This window comes from Anopheles stephensi, chromosome 3, assembly GCF_013141755.1.
Source record: "Anopheles stephensi strain Indian chromosome 3, UCI_ANSTEP_V1.0, whole genome shotgun sequence".
Lineage (NCBI taxonomy): Eukaryota > Metazoa > Arthropoda > Insecta > Diptera > Culicidae > Anopheles > Anopheles stephensi.
Window position 1 is genome coordinate 67865205 of NC_050203.1, and position 22013 is coordinate 67887217.

Below are 22013 nucleotides of genomic sequence, written 5' to 3' on the forward strand. Positions count from 1 at the left end.
GCGTTTAACGCTTAATAAAAACCCCCCGAAACGCCCATCACCACCACACTACACGGTACGGTGTCGTCCACACCAGTCGTCATCCTTGTGCTTGTGTCACCGGTAAAACGTTACGTCTAACATTCACGTTTATTCAGAACTGCCTGTTCCATGGAGCAAAACAAAAAATTAAACAACCTCGACCAAAATCCGAAATAACAATCACCAGAGCTCCTCACTACGAACCGAAACGGATTTTCCGTACGGGAAATTTTCAAGGTGGGTCAAGAACAGATTTGTTGCTCCGTTTTTTTTTGCTTAGTTCGAGGCAACGGTCGATACGGTTTCCTTCACCATCTCTCCTTCGGGTAGCTCACGGACAAGCGATAGCAGCCGGTCCAGCTTCTGGCTTTCGAGCAGCTGCGGATCAACAACGCCGGCCTTCTTGCCCATTTTGGTCTTCACCCGTAGATTGGGTGAAAGCTTCAGCGTAATCGTTGTGCCTCTGTAATGAGTCGAAAAGTAAAGGGAAAAAATAGAAACTTTAGAAAAACAGAAAACAGACATGGTTCTCTGGCGTAGAATATCCAGCGTTATAATAATAATGATAGCCATCGGTCTGTTCTTGGACGTTGAAATATACATGTAAACCCTACGACATGGCACCCGAACGGTAACCGGTTCGCTTGTAATTGAATAAAATTTCCCTACAACTTCCAAAAACGGAAACCAAAAAAGCACACCCAGAACATGACAACATTAATTTGTGGACAGGCACGGTCGTCCGTCCTGCCGTGAGCCGAACATGTTGCATACCATTGCCCGTACAACCCGCGCTTTGTTTTGGGCACCATGATAAATGATGCCAATACATCGTCACCTCGGGCAAGGGGGGGTGTACAAATTGAGACCGAATGCTGGCAGAGAACACAACAACAACTTCACATCATAAAACAGCTTCGGTACCGGTATCGCAAGCTGGGTAACGAACATGGGTTCAGAGCGGAAATCGAATAAATTCATTTCTACCGTAACAAATTAAAATGCATGAGCATGGTGGGTCAGGATACTTAAATTTAATTTGCTGCCAAAGTTCTAAAACCGACCGGAAGTTTCTGCAGCGGGCACTTCTGTTGGTTGAACGGTCGTTTTTTTTAATTTAAAAGATAGCTTAACATATTCCAATTTTATTTCAACTTTCGAGTCGAAACGAATTCCTCAGAGAAAGTTCTTCAAAACAGTTGAGAATTCATCAGACATCGTCAAGATATCATAAATAGCTCACCACAAATTCACAAGTCTTGTGGCACCACCCAAAATATATTCAGACCCCTTAACTTAAAGCCTAAACTAAAGCACAAATCAACCAGTCCACTGTAAACCCAGCTCAGGAGCGCAGTAGCTTACAACAACCACAGCCCGAAACGACAAACCCTAGAGTCGGCGAAATCGGCCGGAAAAACAGTAAACATCAATCATCGTTAACCGTTTAATTAGAAGATTTGATAAATGGGTCCCCACTTGTGTTAAACAAAGTGGGTACACTTGATGATGGCAGTCGAGGGCCAAAGTAAACTGCCGACTGCCGAAGGGTTTGTCGAGTGCCATAGCAAGGGTTCATTGACGCTTCAGCAGCTGGAGTCCGATAAGCGGATTATGTTTATCAATTATTCTTCAAGCAAGTTTGTCATAAACAAATTATGTATGCTGGGTGCATGTGTGTGTGTGGGTAGGCATTTAGTCATGATTATTCGAAGGCTGAAAGTGGTGCGTAATGGACAAAATGCAAATATTGTGGGTTTGTGAGCCGTGTTGAAGAGTCCGAAGCTTGGAGCTTTTGCTTGGAAAAATAATCATAAATCGCTTCTTATGACAAACCAGCGACACTCGACATCAGCACGAGCTTTCATTTTTTCCGCCAATAAAGACTCTGTCGGTTGATTGGTTAGCTTATAGAGACTGGCGTTATGTTACTTCACACGTCGACCAAATTGTGTTAGTATTCAAATTTTGTTAGGAAAGGAAACCCCTTAAGCCACCAAATTAATTTACTAAATAAAAGAGTATTCAATAAAGGAATCTGCATTTTATCCATGGTTCTCTATGTTTTACACATCGGACAGTTTCAAAAAAGTTTATCACACTTATATCCCTCGTCGCCCTATATGGTCATGCTGGTTATATATTGTCATACTAGACTTCTTTATACTGCGCTGCCATATAATAAAGATTTGCTACAGATGAGAACGGTCCAGATGAAACTTGATGTCAGTTTTTTCCAGTTGGAAACTAGCGCCACTGCCCATGTACTACGATATACTGAAGTGGAACTTTACTTCTTCTACATTTTTGAAGAATCTTACATTGTTTCAACTCTCCAGCAGCATAGTTCCATCAAATGCCACCAGTTTGTTCCAGTGTTCCTTCACGAACTCAACATCCCTGAGACAGTCACAGACTTACAATGTTAGCGTTGCTCATAATATATACAACAGCAACCATAAAACAACATCTTCAACCTTCAAATACCACCCGATTGCTTTCAACCTTGTTGAAATCGACGTCGTGCAATAACAAATCGAACCCATCCACAGCCATAGAGCAGCAGCCAACCATCCATACACTATCAAGTACCATGCTGACAGAACGCAATCAAATATTCAACACAATCGCAATTCCCATTCTCCCCGTCCTCATACTCACTTATCATCCCCAACGATGATAAACGGCAGCTTCTGGTTGAACGCCAACCGGGTGAGCTTGTTCTTGCGCTTCGAAACGATCGCCTGGGTGCAGATGGCTTTGTACTTGTTCACGTTCAGATCGAACACAAAAACCTTGCCCTCGGTTGTTACCGCGGCAAAGACGGTGCTCGAGTACGGTGCCCACTTGACGTCGCCTACCGAGGACCCTAGATCGAATATAAACAGCGGTTCACTGCAACAGGGAGCAGGGAAAACCAAGTTAAGTTAATTATGTGCATTTTTCCATTGATCGTTTTGGCGAACATTCTACCATCCGCGAGCGCAGTTTGTAGATGCTTACGGTCTCATGTCTTCCCAGATTTTCACCCGCCAATCACCGCTGCAGGATGCGAAAATGTTCGAATTGAACTTGTTGTAATCCATCCGGTGAACGGGCAGATAGTGCGCGTGGTACGTCATAAGATACCTGTTGAAATGAAAACCGATTGCGATATTAACACGATGGCCGCCACTTCACACGCCGCGATACTCACTTCGAGCTGTACGCAGTGCTGCACTTAAAGATGAAACCTTCCTCCGTGCCGACGAGGAAAATCTCCGGATTGTGCGGATGGAAAACCATACAGGTACCGCTGCCCTTCAAGCGCAGCGTACTACCGTCCGGCCCACTGACATGGTCCAGCTCGAGAAACAACGTGATGATCGTTGTAATAGCGAGCTTGTTCTGCATCAGCACCCAGTTGAAAACTTTGCCATCAGCCGACACGGAGAAAAAGTTTATCTCGCCGTCCTGCATGTCCGGGCCCCACTTGATTTCCCACACGCATTCCGCGTGCTTGCCGTTCACACCGTGCGAGATGTACACGGGACCCTCCTTCGTACCGACCTGCAGGTTATACACGATCACATTACCATCGTACAGGCCTATCGCGATCAGGTATGGGTACTTCGGGTGGATGTCGCAACACATCGCACCACTTTCTGTAGCAACTGTAAGCGAAAAGCGAAACAATGTTTATTTAAACTTTTTAAATACACTGTAGGTAGAAAAACACTTACTTCTGTAGTCTGGAAAGGATGGGTTTTTTATCGTAAATAAGCACACGGCTCCTTCGGCGTTCTGTTTCATAAAGTCCACTGAAAAGTAGATAAAATGGTCATTGCTTAGCTATCAACTTTCATGAACTATTGGGTAAATGTAGGAGGTTTTTACGTCTTCTTCTTCTTCTTTCTTGGCCGAACGACCTCTTAGGTCTTAGGCCTGCCATTTCTGGCTCACTAGTCCTATTGATACCACATAGTTGGATAGTCACTCCTCACTATGGAAGAACGGCCCAGATTAAATTTGAAACCCCGGTCCTGTCATGTGAGGACCGGCACCGCTATCGCATCTACCAGCGGGCTGCCTCAGATGTATTTTTCAGAAATAACCTAGACTTAATAACTTGACTTAATTTATAAAATCTTGTAAGGCCATCCCCAAGGACAATATCAATATCACTCTCAATGGCATTGATCTATTCGCCATTAGTCGCGTTTCAAGTACTATTCCTTCAATGGAGCATGACTGTAAAATTTCTGATTCATGTTCAGAAAATAGCTAACAGAATACCTCTCGTATGCTTTGATTTTCAACACAATCTTACTTAGCATGGCGACAGGAATTATAGAACTAGACATAATTAAATTATAGTTCCCAGATTGTTTTCTGGCAGTTTTCTGGCAGAAAGAAGTTCACTTATAAAAATATGTTCTTATGTTAAGCAGATTCAAATCAATGACTTCACCTTAGTCTCAGAAAGATTTAAAAAGGTCCTGCAATGTGTTGTACGCGTTGAATGTAGTTGAGAGTTATTAAACCGATATTGTTCACGAGAGCTGACAACAGTTTTTTTTCCGAGCTCAGGCAAAGAAAGCTATGGCCTAAGATTTTGTCTAACATTGACAATCTTTTCCAGGTTTTCTTCTCTTTTTGAAAAGATGTTCTTAAGCATCGGCCCAAATCACCAGTTTTATCTGATAAGAATCAGAGCTTTGCTCATAACCTTCAGGTCCATTTCGGTTGGTCACCTAGCCAGCATTACAGGTTTTTGTCCAGAACTGACATGAAGCAATGTTGTTGGAATTGACTACAACCAGGCGTCAGAAAGAGCTTCACCATCTCCTACATTTTCTTTCAGTTATAAGACTGATAATAAAAACAAAGATTCAAACACAATTTAACGGCCAACTGTTTTTGCCATGGCTGCTTCAAATCAGTTAATAAAGCAATTCTACCACATGAACATAAAATTGTCTAACCAACTTTTTCACCACACTCACGATGGCCTGTAATTGCACGTACACGTCATTAAATTCACTTTTCCAATCAATCGCATAAACACACACACACCAACATATGCTTCCGTAAAACTATTTCAATCACTTAGTTGCCTGTCCGATCGGTACATGCACTTTTCCATAAACCGTACAGCATGCAACGGTGCTCGGTCACCGTGGGGACAAATGACATTTACCGTCCAAAGGGTAAAACAATGAAGTATTTTCATTTCATAATCCAATTTCCGCGTGCTGGGTGTCGGTACAGCAGTACAGAGTACAGAGGCCACCGGTTCCTTCTGCTATCCGCCATTTTTCCGCCATTCGTACTCGAAAGGGGGTGCACTCACCGAATCACACCTCTTAAAGCCTGAATAAACAGTCTAGCGGCAGCAGCGAAATGGTGAGCAAAAACACAAATAAAGCAAGAACGAGCGGATAAAAGGTGTGCAAAGTGTCATAAAAAATGTGGAGTGGTATTAATTTTGATTTTACTGCCATTTTATTGCCCACCAAAGCCCACCGGGACTAGAAGCGGGGCTGGGGAAAACTCGCGAATTTCCCAGCACAAGCAGGCAGCCGGGCACTGCAAGGCCACCTTAAGCCCAACGAGCTTTGGTGAGCAAGCAAGCGGCCTGGCCAGCGGGAAAATGAAACGCAACAACTCGTGGTGAGCCATGTTTTTACGACCAGACAACTCTGCAGAGTACAGCCGAGTGAAAGAATGAACAAACAAAAAAAAGGTAGCGTCGGAATTGTGAAGTTCGGAACATGCCCCCCAAAACCTTAAATGACACTCGGAGCTCGTTTCGCATCCCTTTTTTCCCATTTTCCCACGGATCCACTTGAGAACATCGTCGCCACGGTCGGCGCAGTAAAGATTTAATGGGTTGTAACGGTATCTTGATTTTATGGTTTACTGTTCAATGGATTGAAAAGATGAGAGATGGGTGCGGAAAGCAATGGAAATGGGCACCCGGGGTGGGAGTTCGGAATAAATGTTCCATTACGTACTTTCCAAAATGGTCCCGCCGGGGATAGCGGCGAACGATGAGATTTGGGAGCTATAGAATTAACTTTGGGATAAGAGAATATTTAAAACTTCATCATTGCATTCGGAGTCGTAGCGTTAGACGACTTTTTTGTGGGGTTTGTGTGGTTCGTTCCTTATGTTCCGAAGCAACATGCCACATGAAGACATCAGGATATCGAATATATCCATAAAATTTAAACATCTCCTCCGCTTCGGGAAACAATTCTGGTAGGGTTTATCCAATTTTATGAACGCACCATGACAAGTGATACTAATCAACGTTGTCAAGGTCTCGATCGATCCCGGAACCCTCCGACTACCGTTTTTGCTTCATTATTTCCCATTATGCCACACGTAATGTATTTAGCAAGCAAATCATGTTTTCTCATCCCCCCATCCCCATTATTGTCACAGTGAAGGTAAACTCTGCTAAATAAACCACGAACTGATTCATGTTCATCCAATCCGGAAGCCGACAGCCGGCTCGTCCGTTCCTGAAGGCGCAAGGCCACCAACAGCACAAAAGGTACTTGTGCGCCAATGAAGACGGCCATATCTCTCAATTAATATCCGTTGCCAACATTTCTTCATTGATTACGGTCGTCAGCGTCTTCGCCGTCACACGTCACCGCGTTGCGGTCCTCGCAGTCATTGCGGTCCTTTCGATCCCCGCTCTGTCCGTGGAAGCTATCCTGACCTATACCATTCGTGGCGTTATCCTGAGCAGGTTTTTTGCTTGCCATGTCCTTGCTCATCCCAAAAGCTTTCCCATTTCTCATCACCCTCCCTCCCCCCCCCCGCCCACATCCGCAAACAACTTCGTCCTTCGAACGGTCGCGTTTACTGGCGGAACATCAAAACTTCCGCAGCACGTAATGAAGCCATAAATAACGGAACAAACCGAACGACGACGTGCATACCAATAGTACCAGATCCACTGCATTTGGGGATTTGCCCCTTCTGTGGGAGGGTGGACTGGGCAAACGTCCCCCCCCCCCCCCCCATAGTACACCATGACACCAACTTTCTTTGCCGTGCTCTGCAGTATGACACGTTCTGTTCTACGGTGTGTCGTTTGTTGGCGTGCACACAGACACTGTTGGAGGCCGCAATGAAGCTTGACGTCCGGGACAGACGGGACATTTCAATCAATTTCAATTTTATCGATTTCATGTCGTCAATTTGTGACAATCCCATCACTCGTCTCCTCCCCTCCCCCCAACACCAGAAACACTTTCGCGGAAAAGCCATTTGCGCCAGCCCGAATCACCATGGATACTTACGAGTCCCGAAGCAGACAGCAAACAAGTCGTAGTAGAGCGTGTTGAAGCAAAGATCAGTAACGCACATCTTCTTGGTGCGCTCGTACGAAAACTTCCACAGCGGCAGCAGGGTGCCCTCCTCCTCGCGAAACTCATCGGACGGATCCTCCCAGTAGCGATAGTCCTGGGCGATCTCGTCGTAGATGTTCTGGTTTACCATACGCTCAATGATCTGGCATGCCTGCAGATAGCGCTTGTTGAACTCTTCCGCCTGCTTTGCCTTCTCGTCCTTGCGGCTCTTCTCGTCACGCCGCTGCAGTCCGGGCTTTTTCTCCTTCTCGCGTTCCTTCTCTCGCTGCTGCTGCGCGTAGTCCTCGATGTACGAGTCGTAGATCACCCACTGGAGTACGCTTGCGCCGTACGAAGAGCGTGGCGGTGGAATCGTTTGGGTGTCGACTGACTGTGTGGGAGAGTTCAGTGCCATAATCAAGCTTCAAGCTCCTAATAAAATCACTTACCCTTGAAGGATTCGCTATCGTTAGGGCGGCTCGCTCGCAAAAGTTGAACTGATTCGTAAGCTTCTTCTTGGGCGCTTCCTCCTCAGGTGGAGGTGGAGCTTCCTCTTCCTGCTCTTGACCTTCGCCTTCGCCCTCGGCTTCGTCTACGAATTGAGTGAAACATAGACACAAACACGAGTAATTTTTTGGTAATTTACACCATTTTCTTTTGCAGGCTTTGAATCTCATTATTCGAGATAATCACCATTAATCAGCAGTTACATACACGCGATACGCACAGTACGTAGAGGGTAACCGAAAGCAATTTCAATGCTTCTACTCACATGAACTGATATTCTACAGCTGATAGTTGAAAGTTATAGTTAGCAAATGTACAATTTACAAGAGCTATACTACATCAAGAGTTTGATAAACAGAAAATGCAAAGACAGTATAAACAAAGTGCGATCTACAAATAAGTTTTACTACAAGGATTGGTACTAAAACCTAACGTATTATAGTTCTACTAATTATTTACAATTTAACAAAAGCCTACAAATATCACCTAGTTGATCACAAGACTGCTAGTCGCGTTTTATACAACTTTATGCCTAATTTACTCTTATAACTTTCAGGATTTTTATTAAAACTTTATTATTTTAAGTTAAAAATATTGAAAGAAAATACAAAACTTGTTTAATAGACCTGTTCCATCTAAACCACAATAGTGAACAATACTTAAATACAATTGCTAAAACTACTTAATAAATATATAAAAATATCTTCAAGCTATTTAAAAAATTAAACTAACTATAAACATTACGAAAAGTATATTTCCAAACACTACAAACTACGGAAGTAGTAAACGAAACACCAAAACAGCGGTAGACAACGAACAAGTACAGAGAGATGAAGAAAACAGCATTAGTAAAAACACAACAACAACAACAACAACGTAGCGGACAAAACTTCGAATAGATGTTGCTCGTTAGCTTTTTTGTTTTTGGTTGAGGTTTGATTTGGGATGTTTTGCTTTACCTTCATCTCGTTCACCCTCTTCGCCGTCACCAGTTTCCGGTGTGTCGGGCTTTTTCGTGTCCTCCTGGTCTTCGGCGAGAGGTTCCTTCGGTTTGTCCAGGGTGACATTTAACTCTTCGCGGGAGGGGCAACGCAAAAGCCCCCTCAATAACGCGTGTTTGCGTGTTGGTTTTCGATTTTTGAATGGTTTTTTAAATGGGTTCATCATGCATGTTTTAGAATTGTTCAGGCAGTAAGGGTGAGTTTCGGTGTTCGGTGAAAAGGCGGGGGAAAAAAATGGAAAGAAGTTGACCGGCATACCGTCGGTGTGCGGGTGTAGAAGAAATGGTATTAATTCGAGTGATATAAGGTGTCGTAGGGCTAAATGTAGTTAAACTGCGAGCTTTCGCGCCTAGATTTGTCGACTTTAATCTGTACAGAAAGGAACTTTAACACAAAAACTACGAACGTTTTATGGCACATTACCGATTGCTATGAATCACATTGACTTTCGCTATCGCTCAATAAGTATTACGTACACTAAACCATAATGAGATGCTACCAGCGCACCGGTAGCTTCGTGTATATCGTGGTTAAACTATGCGAATAGTATTGTCTCGCTTTTTTTCTCTTACACTGTACATGCTTGTGAAAAGGCGCAAGGACTCGGACTCGGAGCTTCAATAAATAAATTCCATTTAGTAAAGACAATAAATATGAAAGATGAAACCATAAAGAAGTGTAAAACAGACCAGAAAATTATTAAAAAATAGAGAGAGAGAAAGAGAAAAAAGACTAGTGCATCATGCCATTCGTAAAATAGAATCAAGAAGACTGACCATGCACCAGCAATTAGAGTGAGAATGAAAGGAAGTGAACAAGAGCATTAGTTTCATGGTGCCTGTGCGCTCGTGGACAGATAAAGGGATAGATCCACAGCTTTAAAATGGAGTGTCTGGTTTAAATTGTTTAAGTTTCTAAAAAAAAGAGTTAAGAAAGAGTCACACACACGTACACACCCTAGCGCACGCACACACGAATGAGCGAGCAGGACTTAAGAACTGGGAAAATGAATTCTCCGTATCACCACCTGCTAGCGATGTACCGGAAACACAAAATGGAACGAACTAAACGAAACAAGGTAACAGCTCGGATGTCTTTTCTGTGTGCGTGTGTGTGTCTGTTGTGTTGGCTGAAAAAAGGGGGCAATAAGAAATGTTCGCTTTACCGTCGGTGCCCTTGCGCGAGATCTGCTCCTTCGCCTCATCCGTGTCCTTGTGGATGGAGGTACCCTCGAACTCGAGCAGCGTTATCGTATTTTCTGGCGGTGGTACCGGCAGGAATGCACCCTCCCGGAAATCGTACACGACCAGATTGCGGGGCAGATGTCTGTTTTCCGTCGACAGCAGCTTCGGGATCTCCTCGCCCAGCTCCGCCTCGGTAAGGTCGAGCTGATCGTCCGGCTTTAGGAGCTGCTTCGACTTCATCCACGTGTCGAACTCATCGTTGTCCACCGGTTCTCCTTTGCCGATTTTCTGCATCGAGGAGATTCGATTCTGCCGGATTTCCCGGTGGTATCCGAAAAGGAAGAGCAACAACGAACGTACATCAATACGGTGAAATGAGCAGACGGGGCAATGGAATTGCTTGGACAACAGTTACTTCGCTGCCATCACTGTCGTAGCTGGCCAGCGATGCTGGCGATGCCATTCTAGAAGATTCCTAGCCAACTCCGCAACAACAACAAAAATCCTCCCTAAATCTTGAGATTCTTCACCACTAAGCAGTTAAGTACACACGGAGCTTGCAGGTGAGCTTGTGAGCTGGCTGGATGGTCCAGAAGGGATACCGCAAGTAACAAGCGATGTGGCCTCGCTAAGAGACAACCTTAGACAACCGCCGAAACCAGTGCTAACTATCCATCCCAAACGAAAGCCGTCACCAGACTAACTTCCATCCCGCGAAGGTACATTCAATTTACCACCTTTGGGCACGGCGATTTGGAAATGCGACAAACTTTTCTCCACCTAACTATGCCTAACTTTTTATCCTTTCCATGGCTGTCCCTAGCAAAAAAAAAGGGGATTGTTGTATTCTGGTTGGGCCTGTCGTCAAACCCTTTTATTCTTGTTGTTTACTTGCAGTAGTTCGCTAGTCGTAGCACCCGGCCCACTTGTTCGTGTCATGTTGTTGCTACACATTCGGGGTGGCGTGCCAAGTTTCCATTGGCACTGCATATTAAAAATATATAATTCGTTACCCGTTCCCTTAATTCTTCGGGGTGGGGGAGGGGCGGCTGACGGATGTTTACTTTGGTGGGTAGAGTGAAACAGTGCTGCAGCGCATTCTAAATACACGGTAGATCAGCACAAGCCGGATCTGCACGGTTCAACCCGCCCGAGCCCGGATGTCCGGGGGTATTGTGGGGAAGGAAATGTTGGATTGGTAAAGATTAAGGCGAAACTTTGGCCCGCAACTCGCATCGCCTTGAACGATAATTCGATGAAGAAAACGCACCACACAAAGAAAAACAAACAACACAATGGCTGACACGAAGGGGAAAAACGGAAAAATTCTGCCCAACGATTTTCCAACGCCATTTCGCTCGTATCAGCTGCATCCTAATCGACTTGATCCAATCTTTCGCGAGCGAACAAGCTCGGCAGACAATGAATAACCACCAGCAGAAGTTTTCCATTTTTTTTTTTTTGTTGGGGTTTTTCTCTGCCCCATTCGGCAAAAGGCTTGCCATAAGGCTTTGCATAATACGAAACGTCGGGACCGTGTCTTGCATTCCACTTCGGTTTACCGTGTCTGTCCTCATCTGGGTCGATGTTATTGTTGATCCTCGGAAGCGAAGGTGGTGGAAGGTTGGATGGGAACAGTTTTCCACAACCGATTTTCCACCACCAATACTACCCAACTCAGAAAATGGTACGAAACAAATGCCGGTACGGCGGCTCCCATGCACTGATGACAACAGATAAATCATCACATAATGGATTTCATTTTATATTTGAAAAGTTTTCCAAAATTTCCTCCCGTCCTGTCCCCGCCGAATCCCCCTTTCCCCTTCCGAGCAATCCAATCATCCGGATAGGAAGGAAAAAAACCGGGTACCAAATTATTGTTTTATTCATATTTCTTCGTTGTTTTTTTCTGCTTGGTTTGTTGTTGCTCCTTTTTTTGCTATTTTTTTATTACGCTTTTTGTACTTCGTAAAATACGCGATGGAAGGAAAGAAGCAGCCAGAACCGGTGAGCTTGCTATAATCGGATTGCACCGTTGCTTTTACACAAACCGTATGTCCTGTTGTTTGCATATTGTTTGGATCACTATTGTCTTGGATTCCCATTTTTTCCCATCCATCTGCGCTTAAGTATATCGGAGTGTCGTAACACAGAGATGGTATCAGATCCAGACGTAGCATTAAACTTATTGCATTAAGGAAAAAAAACACATTGACCATAAATTACGTTTATCTTTCTTTGTGACTTTCAGCGAAGGAAAACCTGCAATTAAGCTCAATATCGAAACATTAAGATCTGCCTTGCCTGAGGTGGTTGGTCTACCCGAGGGTGTAATAAAGCATGATCTTGGAAAAAAATCCTTAATAGGAGATAGTTCTTTTTTTAGAATCAATTATCACAGCTTGTAATACTTTTCATTTTTTCCTTACTCAGTTCAGTTTAAAATATATAGCATTGATGTAAATATGTAGGTTGAGTAAACGTTTCTCATTTTCGTTGGAATCTTCAGCAATTTTCTGGGATCCAATCAGTGGCTGTAGAATGTCATTTATTAGGCCTTGAAAGAATAAAATTCTAGGATCCTAACCCCAAAAAAAAATCTATTGCTCACTGCTATTGTCGCTCCAGAGTTTCTATGATCGACGATGCACTCTCCATTAGAATTTTGTTTTTGTGCCCCTTAGAGTAAGAACCTTTGCCACATGGACGACAAGCTCTTACAATATTTACTGTTTAAACCGATATTCTGGCCAGTGAATCCAAGATTTCAAAGACTTGATCTTAGACATATACGGTGAATTTTGTACAATAAAGTCCTAGGTTATTGGGGCGGACCGGTGACCGAGGCGACAGGTTCAAATCCCATCCAGACCGCCAGAGAGCTGACTACTTTGTTACGGGTAAAAACAAGTCACAGAAGGCCAGTAATGGCAGGACGAGACCTCTCGAGGTTGTAGTGCCAAGGAAGAAGAAGAAGAAGGTCCTAGAAATTCTTCACTGCTTTGAAGTACATTCGAATCGCAGAATCCAAGATTCTAAAGACTTCCTATTAGACAATGAATGTAAATTTAAACATCAAGTTATTAGATAGTGTCCGCTATTGTTGTCAGACGAATATTCTGACATCTGAAACCAAGTTTTAAAAGACTTAGTCTGACGTTGAATTTGTCAGACTTCGCCTGACATAGACGTTTAATTTTGTATAACACAATCTTAGATATTCTTTACTGCCTAGACGAATGCACCGGCCCCAGGATCCAAGTTATACACCGATAGCGCCATTACGAAATACAGTCTTAGATTTTCTCATCAGTTTCTGTTATATTTTATCGTCACAAAACACACTTGGGTGTCCAGAATCTGTATCTTTTTAAACGATATCGTCTTTCCAAAAAAGAAGTGTTGGAATACTCGAACGTGTTATAGACGATCTACAGGATGTGCATTACTAATTATATTTTTTTCGACCAGCCCGATGTATGAAGCATTTTGTTGCATTGCAGTACCGCGACAGTTACAGCTACAAGTGCTCCAAAACAATTCAAACAATATCTATACAGCATGTATACAACGTAAAAGGTACATTCTTTTATATAGCATGTCCATGCGACAAAGTTCGGACACAGCCAGCAACTAAATCGAAAACCTGACCGGGGCACACACGAATGGGCGTTAAGCGAAGAACAACGGGCAGCTCTGTGTCTTAATAAAGACACAAACTTTAATCGACCACACTAGCAACATAAGCTTAGTAAATACAACCCCTATTCCCTAGGCTTACTTAACAGGTTCGCTCCCGCTTCCCTGCACAAGGTGTAGTTTTTGGCTGCTTCAGTGCCATTTTCCCTTCGAGAACGAGAGCTTCGTAACCAATGAGCTTAGTCACACACATACTGCCCTGCCTAGTGCATGTGACTTACGCAGCTTTACTGTATCCCTGTCTACTCTTAACACGCCCCATTACCCCTGCCCCCACTGCTAGAAGCTGGTAAAATGACACCCCAAAATTCCAACATGCTGCCAGCTTTTTTACTTGAAAAGCGGAAGAGGCAGAAGCATTAAATGTACAAGAAGAAAAAGTTTTCCCATCTCAACCGGCCGCAATGTTGCACTCGTGTCTCCTTACACCGGCGCCCATTCCGCTGAGGTGCTGTTCGAAACGGAAGAACTAAAGCCTCATAAAACCGACCAATGATGTCATTACTAACCATAACTTCATTTGCTGCCGACAGTTCCGTGCGCATAAAACTAAGCACAATAAACGACGCTTCGCTCACTGTGGGTCGTCGTCCAGCGTGCAGGCAGTCTGAGATCGTTTCCGTTCTCGGACTTTCGGACGCACTTAGAATGGAATGGCCATCAACAGCCGGACTGGAAGGGGCAGACGGTGAAAGGAGGCACAAATTCCCTGGCAGAAAATTACACACACGCACAGGATGCCGCACACAAAGGTTGGTGCTATTTATATATTGTTTCTGCGTGCCACAAATTCCCAACAGTAGCCGTCCACTCGCCACTACGGAGCAGCAGCGAACGTTTTATGTTTTGTTCAACCGCTTCGTGACTACTTCATGTTACTGGGTGATAAAAAAAGCGTTCCCTTCTATGACCAGCCTCAACTTTCCATTCCATCCTCACAACCATCAGGCTTCGATCAATCGTCACGAAAATTGAGCGCAGGATCCGCAATTTCAAAAAAGGAAAAAACCCGGGCAAAAAAACCTTTCACTTTCATGCCTTTTTAATGTCGATGCAATGCGGCGGTTCGGGTACGAGTCGCAACAATAAATTCTGCAACAAGTGTGCTTTTTCCCGTTTTCTTCTTCTTCTTCTGTGGCACTACAACCTCGAGAGGTCTTGGCCTGCCATTTCTGGCTTTCTGTGACTCAATTTTACCCGTTGAAAAGTAGTCAGCCTTTCGTACGGGGAGGCGGTCTGGATGGGATTTGAACCCCGGCCCTGCCGTGTGAAGACCGGCGCCGCTGTCGCCTCGGCCACCGGACCGCCCCTTTTCCCGTTTTACCGTGTGGAAAATGATGGCAGCGAACAACAACGGCTTGAGGCGGGTCCCGGGTACTCATCGAGCTTTAATTTGATGCTCATGTTCGAGGAGTTGGATGTTAGGGAAAATAGGGACGAAAAAACACCAATCGCCATTTAACGATTCGAAGAAACGTATAGGGAAAAACTAACTGTGCCATTCAGTTTCCACCAGCAAAGTGAGAAAAGAAATGTGAAAACAAAAGAATGTAATCATAATTAACCTCCCGCTGGGGAGGGAAAACCGCTCGTCCCAACTGTCTTTGATTGTTTTCCACCCGAGCACGCACACACCAACAAAAGATCGGTCTTTAAAGGTTGTTTCCAGCGATTATAATTTATCACCGGCACCGACGGCACACCGGAAGAGGTTCCAGCGAAAAATCAATGTTTTTCCTCACCGTTTCCACTTAACGGCATTAAATTTACGATTGCAAGAAGTGCTAACGAACGGATGAGAGGGCGGAAGAACGGATTTGCTTCCTCTATTTAACATTGAAAAATATTTGTGCTAACTTTACGGCGCACAATAAGCAAATGACAGGAAGGAAGAACGAGGGGAGGTTCTTATAGGAACGTTGAATAACACCGAAAAGAAAAAACCACCCCATAGTCAGCAAGCTTTTTAGCCCCTGTTCGACCTCGTTCGTTGATCCGAACGCCCTAAACTTCATCGTCGTTGCATTCTTTGACCATCGCTGGCAGGATAATAATTTTTCGCGAATTGCTCTCGCGCGTAGGAAGTGAGTGTATGCAGCCGGGTGGATGCGCAATCGACGGAAGGAAGCACTAAAGTTTTTAAATTAAAAGTGACATGCATGCTTAATGGGATGATGGAACGGGCGGCGACCCGGATGCACACTTCTCGGTGTTCACGAGTTTCCACCAATTTGTTAGTTTCCTAGAATTTGTACCATCAATACGGTCTTTAAAGTCTTTCTATACCCGCGATCGAAATTCACTAAAAATGCATGTTGAAATGGAAAAGCCGCCACAGAAATTTGGCACCGGAAGCTTATGTTGGAAATTTCTTGACAGGACAAACATGTCCGAAGGGATGCATCCTCCCTAGCTTTTCAATTTGCTGGAGCTGGACCGAACGAACGTGCTAGACAACCGAAAAACTTTTCGAAAGCAGTAATTGAGACAATTGCCAAACATTGGCTGTAACCGGTAACTGCTGTACAATTTGCCTTCTGCAGCAGTTTCCAGCAGTTTGATACTGAGCCCTAGGGACAATTACCAGCTACGGGCTAGTGATTGAACGTAATAGAAAAAAATGGAAGATTGAATTTCTACATCCCATTTACTCTGGCATTTTTAAATGGGTCAGGAACGGATTAATGGTCTAATCTCAAAATAGTTCATTTTGGAAATTAAGGTTGGAATTTAGGTGAGTGTACTCTAAATCCATGTACGGGCATACGTTTAAGTGTTTGAAGTACACTTTAGGTTTAAATTCGATTGACATTTGGCTTCGACCAAACCTTTTGTTTCGAGGTGAGTGAGTCCAAAAGCTACATGATGGTGGCATCACCGACACAGAGCCAAGAAACACTGATGATCCAAGAATATGGGACAAGAGCTCTGCCCAAAACTGTCGAAATCCTCAGCTTAGCAAGATGTTTGGCTTCACGTGGAATGACGAGCTCTATTGGACTCGCCTCCAGATATTCCATCCGCAGGGAAATAGGAGGCGTAGATGAAACTGAGATATGGTGAGGGCGCAAGAATCCACCGTCATGGCCGGGATTTTAGATTGACAGGTGAGGACAACAGACCTTGAACGGTATCGAGGAATTCTATATCAGTCCATGGCCCCAAAAGTGTTTGCCAAACATTAAATTAATAAGTAATGACGTCTTCACGTGGCAGGATCGGAGCTCAAATCCCATTCAGACCGCTTTCCCGTACGCAGGGCTGACAACCTAGCTACGGGTAAAATCAAGTCACGAAGAGCCAGAAATGGCAGGCCTTTCGAGGTTGTAGTGCCAAGGAAGAAGAATAAAAAGTATGGAATGATGAACTATGTTGGACTTGCAAAGCAATGGATAGCACCTGGACCGAAGAGGCATAGTAAGTCTTAACTGAGATGGAGTAATAGCCGACATTTCCAGGATATTGGATAGATAGACGAGGGCTCTTGTTCTTGAGCGGTATCGAGGACTTCTGCTTCAGTTTAAGTTGTACTTTTACCAACTCTTTGATCGTTGTAATTAACCCAGTAACTTATCATGTTTAACTTGCCATAATGTGTACACGTAGCAATTAAATTGAGAACATGGACCAGAAAAATGTTTTCTATAGTTAATTTCAGTAGCGTGCATGCGGTTCGCTTCTTTCATTTATCACAGCCATTTTCATAACCGATTCTATTTTTTCCAATTCACATACAATATTCTCATATTTAATAAAGTAATCCATCAATTCGTTCAATGCATCGAAAACTGTACATCCACCAGTGGAGCAGCAAATATTCAAATAACAGCATCACTGAAATGATTCCATTTTTCGATAGAATGATGACTGTTGATAAATAATTTGCACAACGACAACACCACATCAAACACATATTTTCCACAGTTCGTTTCCGAAGAGAAATCGAGCGACCACAAAAATCGAATTCATGTTTGTTTAATTGCACAACCATTCACCAGAAAGCTCCACAGCGACAAACAACCGAAGTCAAAAGGACTAAGGGAAACGTTAATGGCAAAAATATGTTAATTAATCAACACGGAAGTAATGTAGTGGACAAGAAGTTGAAAAAAAAATCTACGAATCCACAACACAAAAACTTTTTCAGCGATGTATTGCTCTTGCTACCGGAGGAGAAAATTTGTGAAAACTTAAATTTACTTCACTGGAGCTATCCATTTTCCATGCTAATATTAAATATTCACAAGAGGAGTAGAATAGTTGAAAAGTAGCGTATCAACTTAACACTTCCCATTCCCATTAAATCGTGTTTCGTAACATTAAATTAAATATGCTTTTTTCACAGACACACAAAGCCACAAACACCACACACACACATACAGGTTCCAAATCGATTGGGATTTACCTTCCTTTGACCAGCTTCGAAGTGCCCCGAAACCCAAACGGCTACAACTGGTGGATGGCTTTTTTACACCTTTTTGCTGTAAATATGCTTCTGCAAATCTGATACAAGACAACAGAAGTAAGCACCAGACAACAGCAGCAAAAAAAAAGCAGACCGTCGAGTTTTCAACAATCAAGAAAGTTAATGTTTAATGTTCATACAAACTATCCACACCGTAACCCGGGGGCCACCACTAGAGACACCACCGTCGACCGAAGCGGGAAAACTTTTAAACCCCCGATCGTTTCACCACAGATAGCAGAACTGGACTGGAAAAATATGAAAACTAATCTACGATCATGTCCCGCACTGTCCCGCTGCCACCATCGAATTTTGGCCTTCCAATGGTGATTCCCCGGGTACGCTAGAATCGGGTGTACCTTGTTGCACCGATTCTCCCCGGGCGTATCGGACCGATGGATACGCGAGGGTGGACTTCGTTTCTTCTCGCTCTTGCACACTTTTTTTCTGGTAAGCACAGTACCGTAGGCACAAAAATACAACAAGAAAATCGGTGGTTTTCCACCGTTAAAGTTTTTTTTTTTTTTGAAAAAACTTTTGTTTACAATTTGCCAAACAACCGACTGAAATGGGACAGGGCTCGAACGGGGTAAACAGAACCAATGGGGGGCTGGTTGGGAAAAGCTTTCATTTTCCGTCAACCTTGATGCTACTTCTGGCTGGTAAGCTCCACCAAGGCCCAGTGTCGGTTCGTTCGTTCGCAAGAGAACCTGGCATAATGGCTGGCTGGCTGGCCTGCCATCATGTTCTGTGCTTATGTTGAACCTGTTTGTGGATGTATTAGTGTAGCGTTCTGTGCGTTAAAAATAGTTCATCATGCAGTGATTTATAAATTACGGCAGAAACGGTAAAGTCGAATTCCCATGATTGACTTTTCGTGACCATTTCGGGGTTAGTTTTTCCATTCAAAATTTGCCCGATGAGTTAAAAAGCTAAATTGATTATCTTAAGCCCAGGAGTTGGAAGCTCACAGCTGTTTTTTTGTGAGACGTGACGGTTAGCGGCACGCAAGCACATCATTGCTATTTTGGTAAAACATGAAGCAGTGCAGCTTTAGTTAAATGCCCAATTTTGCAATTTCTTTAAACAGTTGTAATTATGATTTGCACTAAAACATTTCTAAATTGTACATTTAGTTCAGTTTGGAATAATTGTAAAGCCCTTTTTTAATCGTTTAGAGCGGTCTGGCCTAATTGCTATCTGAAAACCTCTCAATCATTTAAAAGATTTTTTTTATTAATTTAACTTAAGCAATTAAAACATTTAACGATTTTCTGTGATTATTTTTTGTTTCAACCAGTTTGAGTCCGTCACGAAGATTATTAAAAATTTATTAAATATTTAATTCCTGAATTATTTTTAACTGTTTCTCAAACGATTTTAGAAAAGTTTGTTTGATTTAAGAAACACTTGGGGTTTTTAGATAAAAAAAACCCTAATAATTGAATAAATAAAATAAAATATTAAAACGATATGCTCCTAAAGCGTTCTGATAAGAAAGTGCAGAATAAAAGAACCTCAAACATAACACTTAGTGAACAAGCTCTTATTATTAAATAATTCTTATTCTTGCTTAATTCTGAATTTTTAATAAAATTTATATTTAAACCCCACTTGCAATTTAGAGTAATTTCAAGATGAAGTACAATAAAAATTTATTAATTTGACGGAGAAAAAGTAAATTAGAATAAAATGTTTCATAGTGCAAGATGCTTTGAAACAAATATTCTTAAATTTAGGTTTCAAGCAAGAAATTTTCTCTTTTTTATTAAATAAAAACTAAATTAAAAGTCAACACATGCGGTGTTGACAATACGGCGTCCAGCCGTAATCCTAAAAATATAAAATAAAAAAACTAAATTAAAACAATGCTTCAAGAAAACTTGTCAACCCATTCAACGATATTTAGAAATCCTTTAAAACACTGTGAGACAGATCCTGAAATACTTGGAAAACCGTAAAAAAAATCCTCACAAAATATATATCGACCGTAAAACGTGAAAGGGATGCAATTGTAATTGGAAAACTTTGCAAAAGTTATGAAGTGAATTGAAAATTAATTAGGAGAGCATCAAACGATCATTTGAAAGCATAAAAAAGTTGTACCGTCGGTAAAATACGAATCGTTTCATGAAGCTTTTATTACTAAATGTTTAGCTCTTTTACGTTACTTCATTTGATTCCTAAATATCTGGGCGAGCCTTAAAATCCTTTTCAATTGATCAAAGCTCTCTGGTAACTCTGGATCGTCTGACGAACTAGACTTTTTCCATATAATTCTTCAAACAAAATTTGAAGTTAGTTTAGTTCATTTAGAATACTACAAATTTGATTTTATTTTATTTGTTTTTTTTTTTTGTTATAATCCATTAAAAGCTCTTATAAAAGTATCATATGTAATAATCTTTTTCATACAGGTAGTCTCTTCTTGGCCTAACGAACTCTTAGATCATGTCTGCCATTTCTGGCTTACTGAACTTAATGATACCACCTAGTTGGATAGTCAGTCCTCACCACGGGGGGTCCTGACGAGATTTGAAGCCCGGTTCTGCCCCATCAAGACTGGCACCATTGTCGCCTCTACCATCGAAGTGACCCAAGGCTATGGTTAATAGCCCATATTATATTTGTTTCCTCTCGAGGACGCTTAAATGATTAACTCGACAGTTTCCTTTTAAATTTCCATTTCAACAATCCAACGAGAAATCTATCAAGGCAATGCTCCTTCATTTTAAAGTCCAATATTAATATCCTTATTTAATGTATACAATTTAGAAACTATCACTCTTTCCCAAGCGACAACAGTGGGTCGAAACAACTTTTGCGCCATACCTTAAAGCACCAGCACAATACGTAACGCTCGCCGTGTATTGCGTCCCGGTGCGCTTATCATCAATGAACCAGGCTCAAAACACCCAGCATTCCAGAATAAAGTTCCAAGCCAGCTTCTCCAGTAAGAAATATACACTGTTTACCAACAGCTCCACCAGCTGGCGGCTACTCCTTCAACTTTACCAAATCAGCCGGAAACCAAACTTGCAGACAGATAACAAGGAAAAAAAATCCTCCGTCCCGACCGTCACACTCCATTACATCTAAGAACCCAAAAAAACCAGGTCCCATTTATAGAGCGTGGCATCGCGAAATGTGGCCCAACGGGGAAGAAAAGTTCAACGACGTCATTAGGCCGTAGAAAATGTGGAAAACTGAAAAATAGGGACCCCTCCTCACCAGCGCTGCGACTGGAGACTCATCCATCTCACCGTCCGTTGCCGGGCAGAAGACGACTAATCAATATGGTAATGTCCCGGAGTCATGCAACCAGCCCGAAGGATACCCGTGTGCAATGGATTATTGTTGAACTTAAAAACTGCCCATAAATCAGCCTATCCTAATCGCAGACACGGCTACACATTTGGGTCTCTTTGGGGATCCATCATATTTTGACTGCAGTAGCTCAAGTTCCATCTATTTTTTTTACTTTACCCGTGTCGCTAAAAATATACAAAGTACAGTTTAGAGCCAAAAAAAAAACAACAGCAAAACATTCCCTCCATCACACAAACTATAGGTACAGCTAAAATTTACAACGCTAGAGCCTTACCGTATTACGTCTCTTGAGTGGCATCCTGGTAGAATTTTGGGTGTTCGCTTCTATCAAACGGATTCCTTCCTTTCTTAGCACTCCGCTCCGCGGTTTTTGATACTCCGAGTGGGTTGAAGGGTTTCGAGTGAACCGTGGCTAGACCGGTTAGCTAATTAATCAACCCGTCAACCGGATCTCCTC

At 42.8% G+C, this 22013-nt stretch overlaps 1 protein-coding gene across 3 annotated transcripts; it reads right to left on the bottom strand.

Annotated features, from left to right (window-relative positions):
• Positions 1–286: 286 nt before the first annotated feature.
• On the bottom strand, positions 287–19110 carry LOC118510122 (dynein intermediate chain 2, ciliary). 3 transcript variants are annotated; one of them, XM_036051589.1, is made up of 11 exons: positions 18367–19110; positions 18167–18264; positions 10041–10368; positions 8834–8947; positions 7817–7959; positions 7320–7758; positions 3744–3821; positions 3218–3674; positions 3025–3150; positions 2683–2916; positions 287–484 (listed from the first exon to the last, which is right to left on the bottom strand). In XM_036051589.1, exons 3-11 carry the CDS (start codon positions 10351–10353, stop codon positions 298–300), a joined length of 2091 nt encoding a protein of 696 aa, XP_035907482.1. In that variant the 5' UTR covers positions 10354–10368; positions 18167–18264; positions 18367–19110; the 3' UTR covers positions 287–297. The 3 variants fall into 3 exon arrangements, with proteins under 3 accessions (XP_035907482.1, XP_035907481.1, XP_035907484.1); XM_036051588.1 differs by lacking the exons at positions 18167–18264; positions 18367–19110 and adding an exon at positions 10475–10773; XM_036051591.1 differs by lacking the exons at positions 8834–8947; positions 18167–18264; positions 18367–19110 and adding an exon at positions 10475–10773.
• Positions 19111–22013: the final 2903 nt, after the last annotated feature.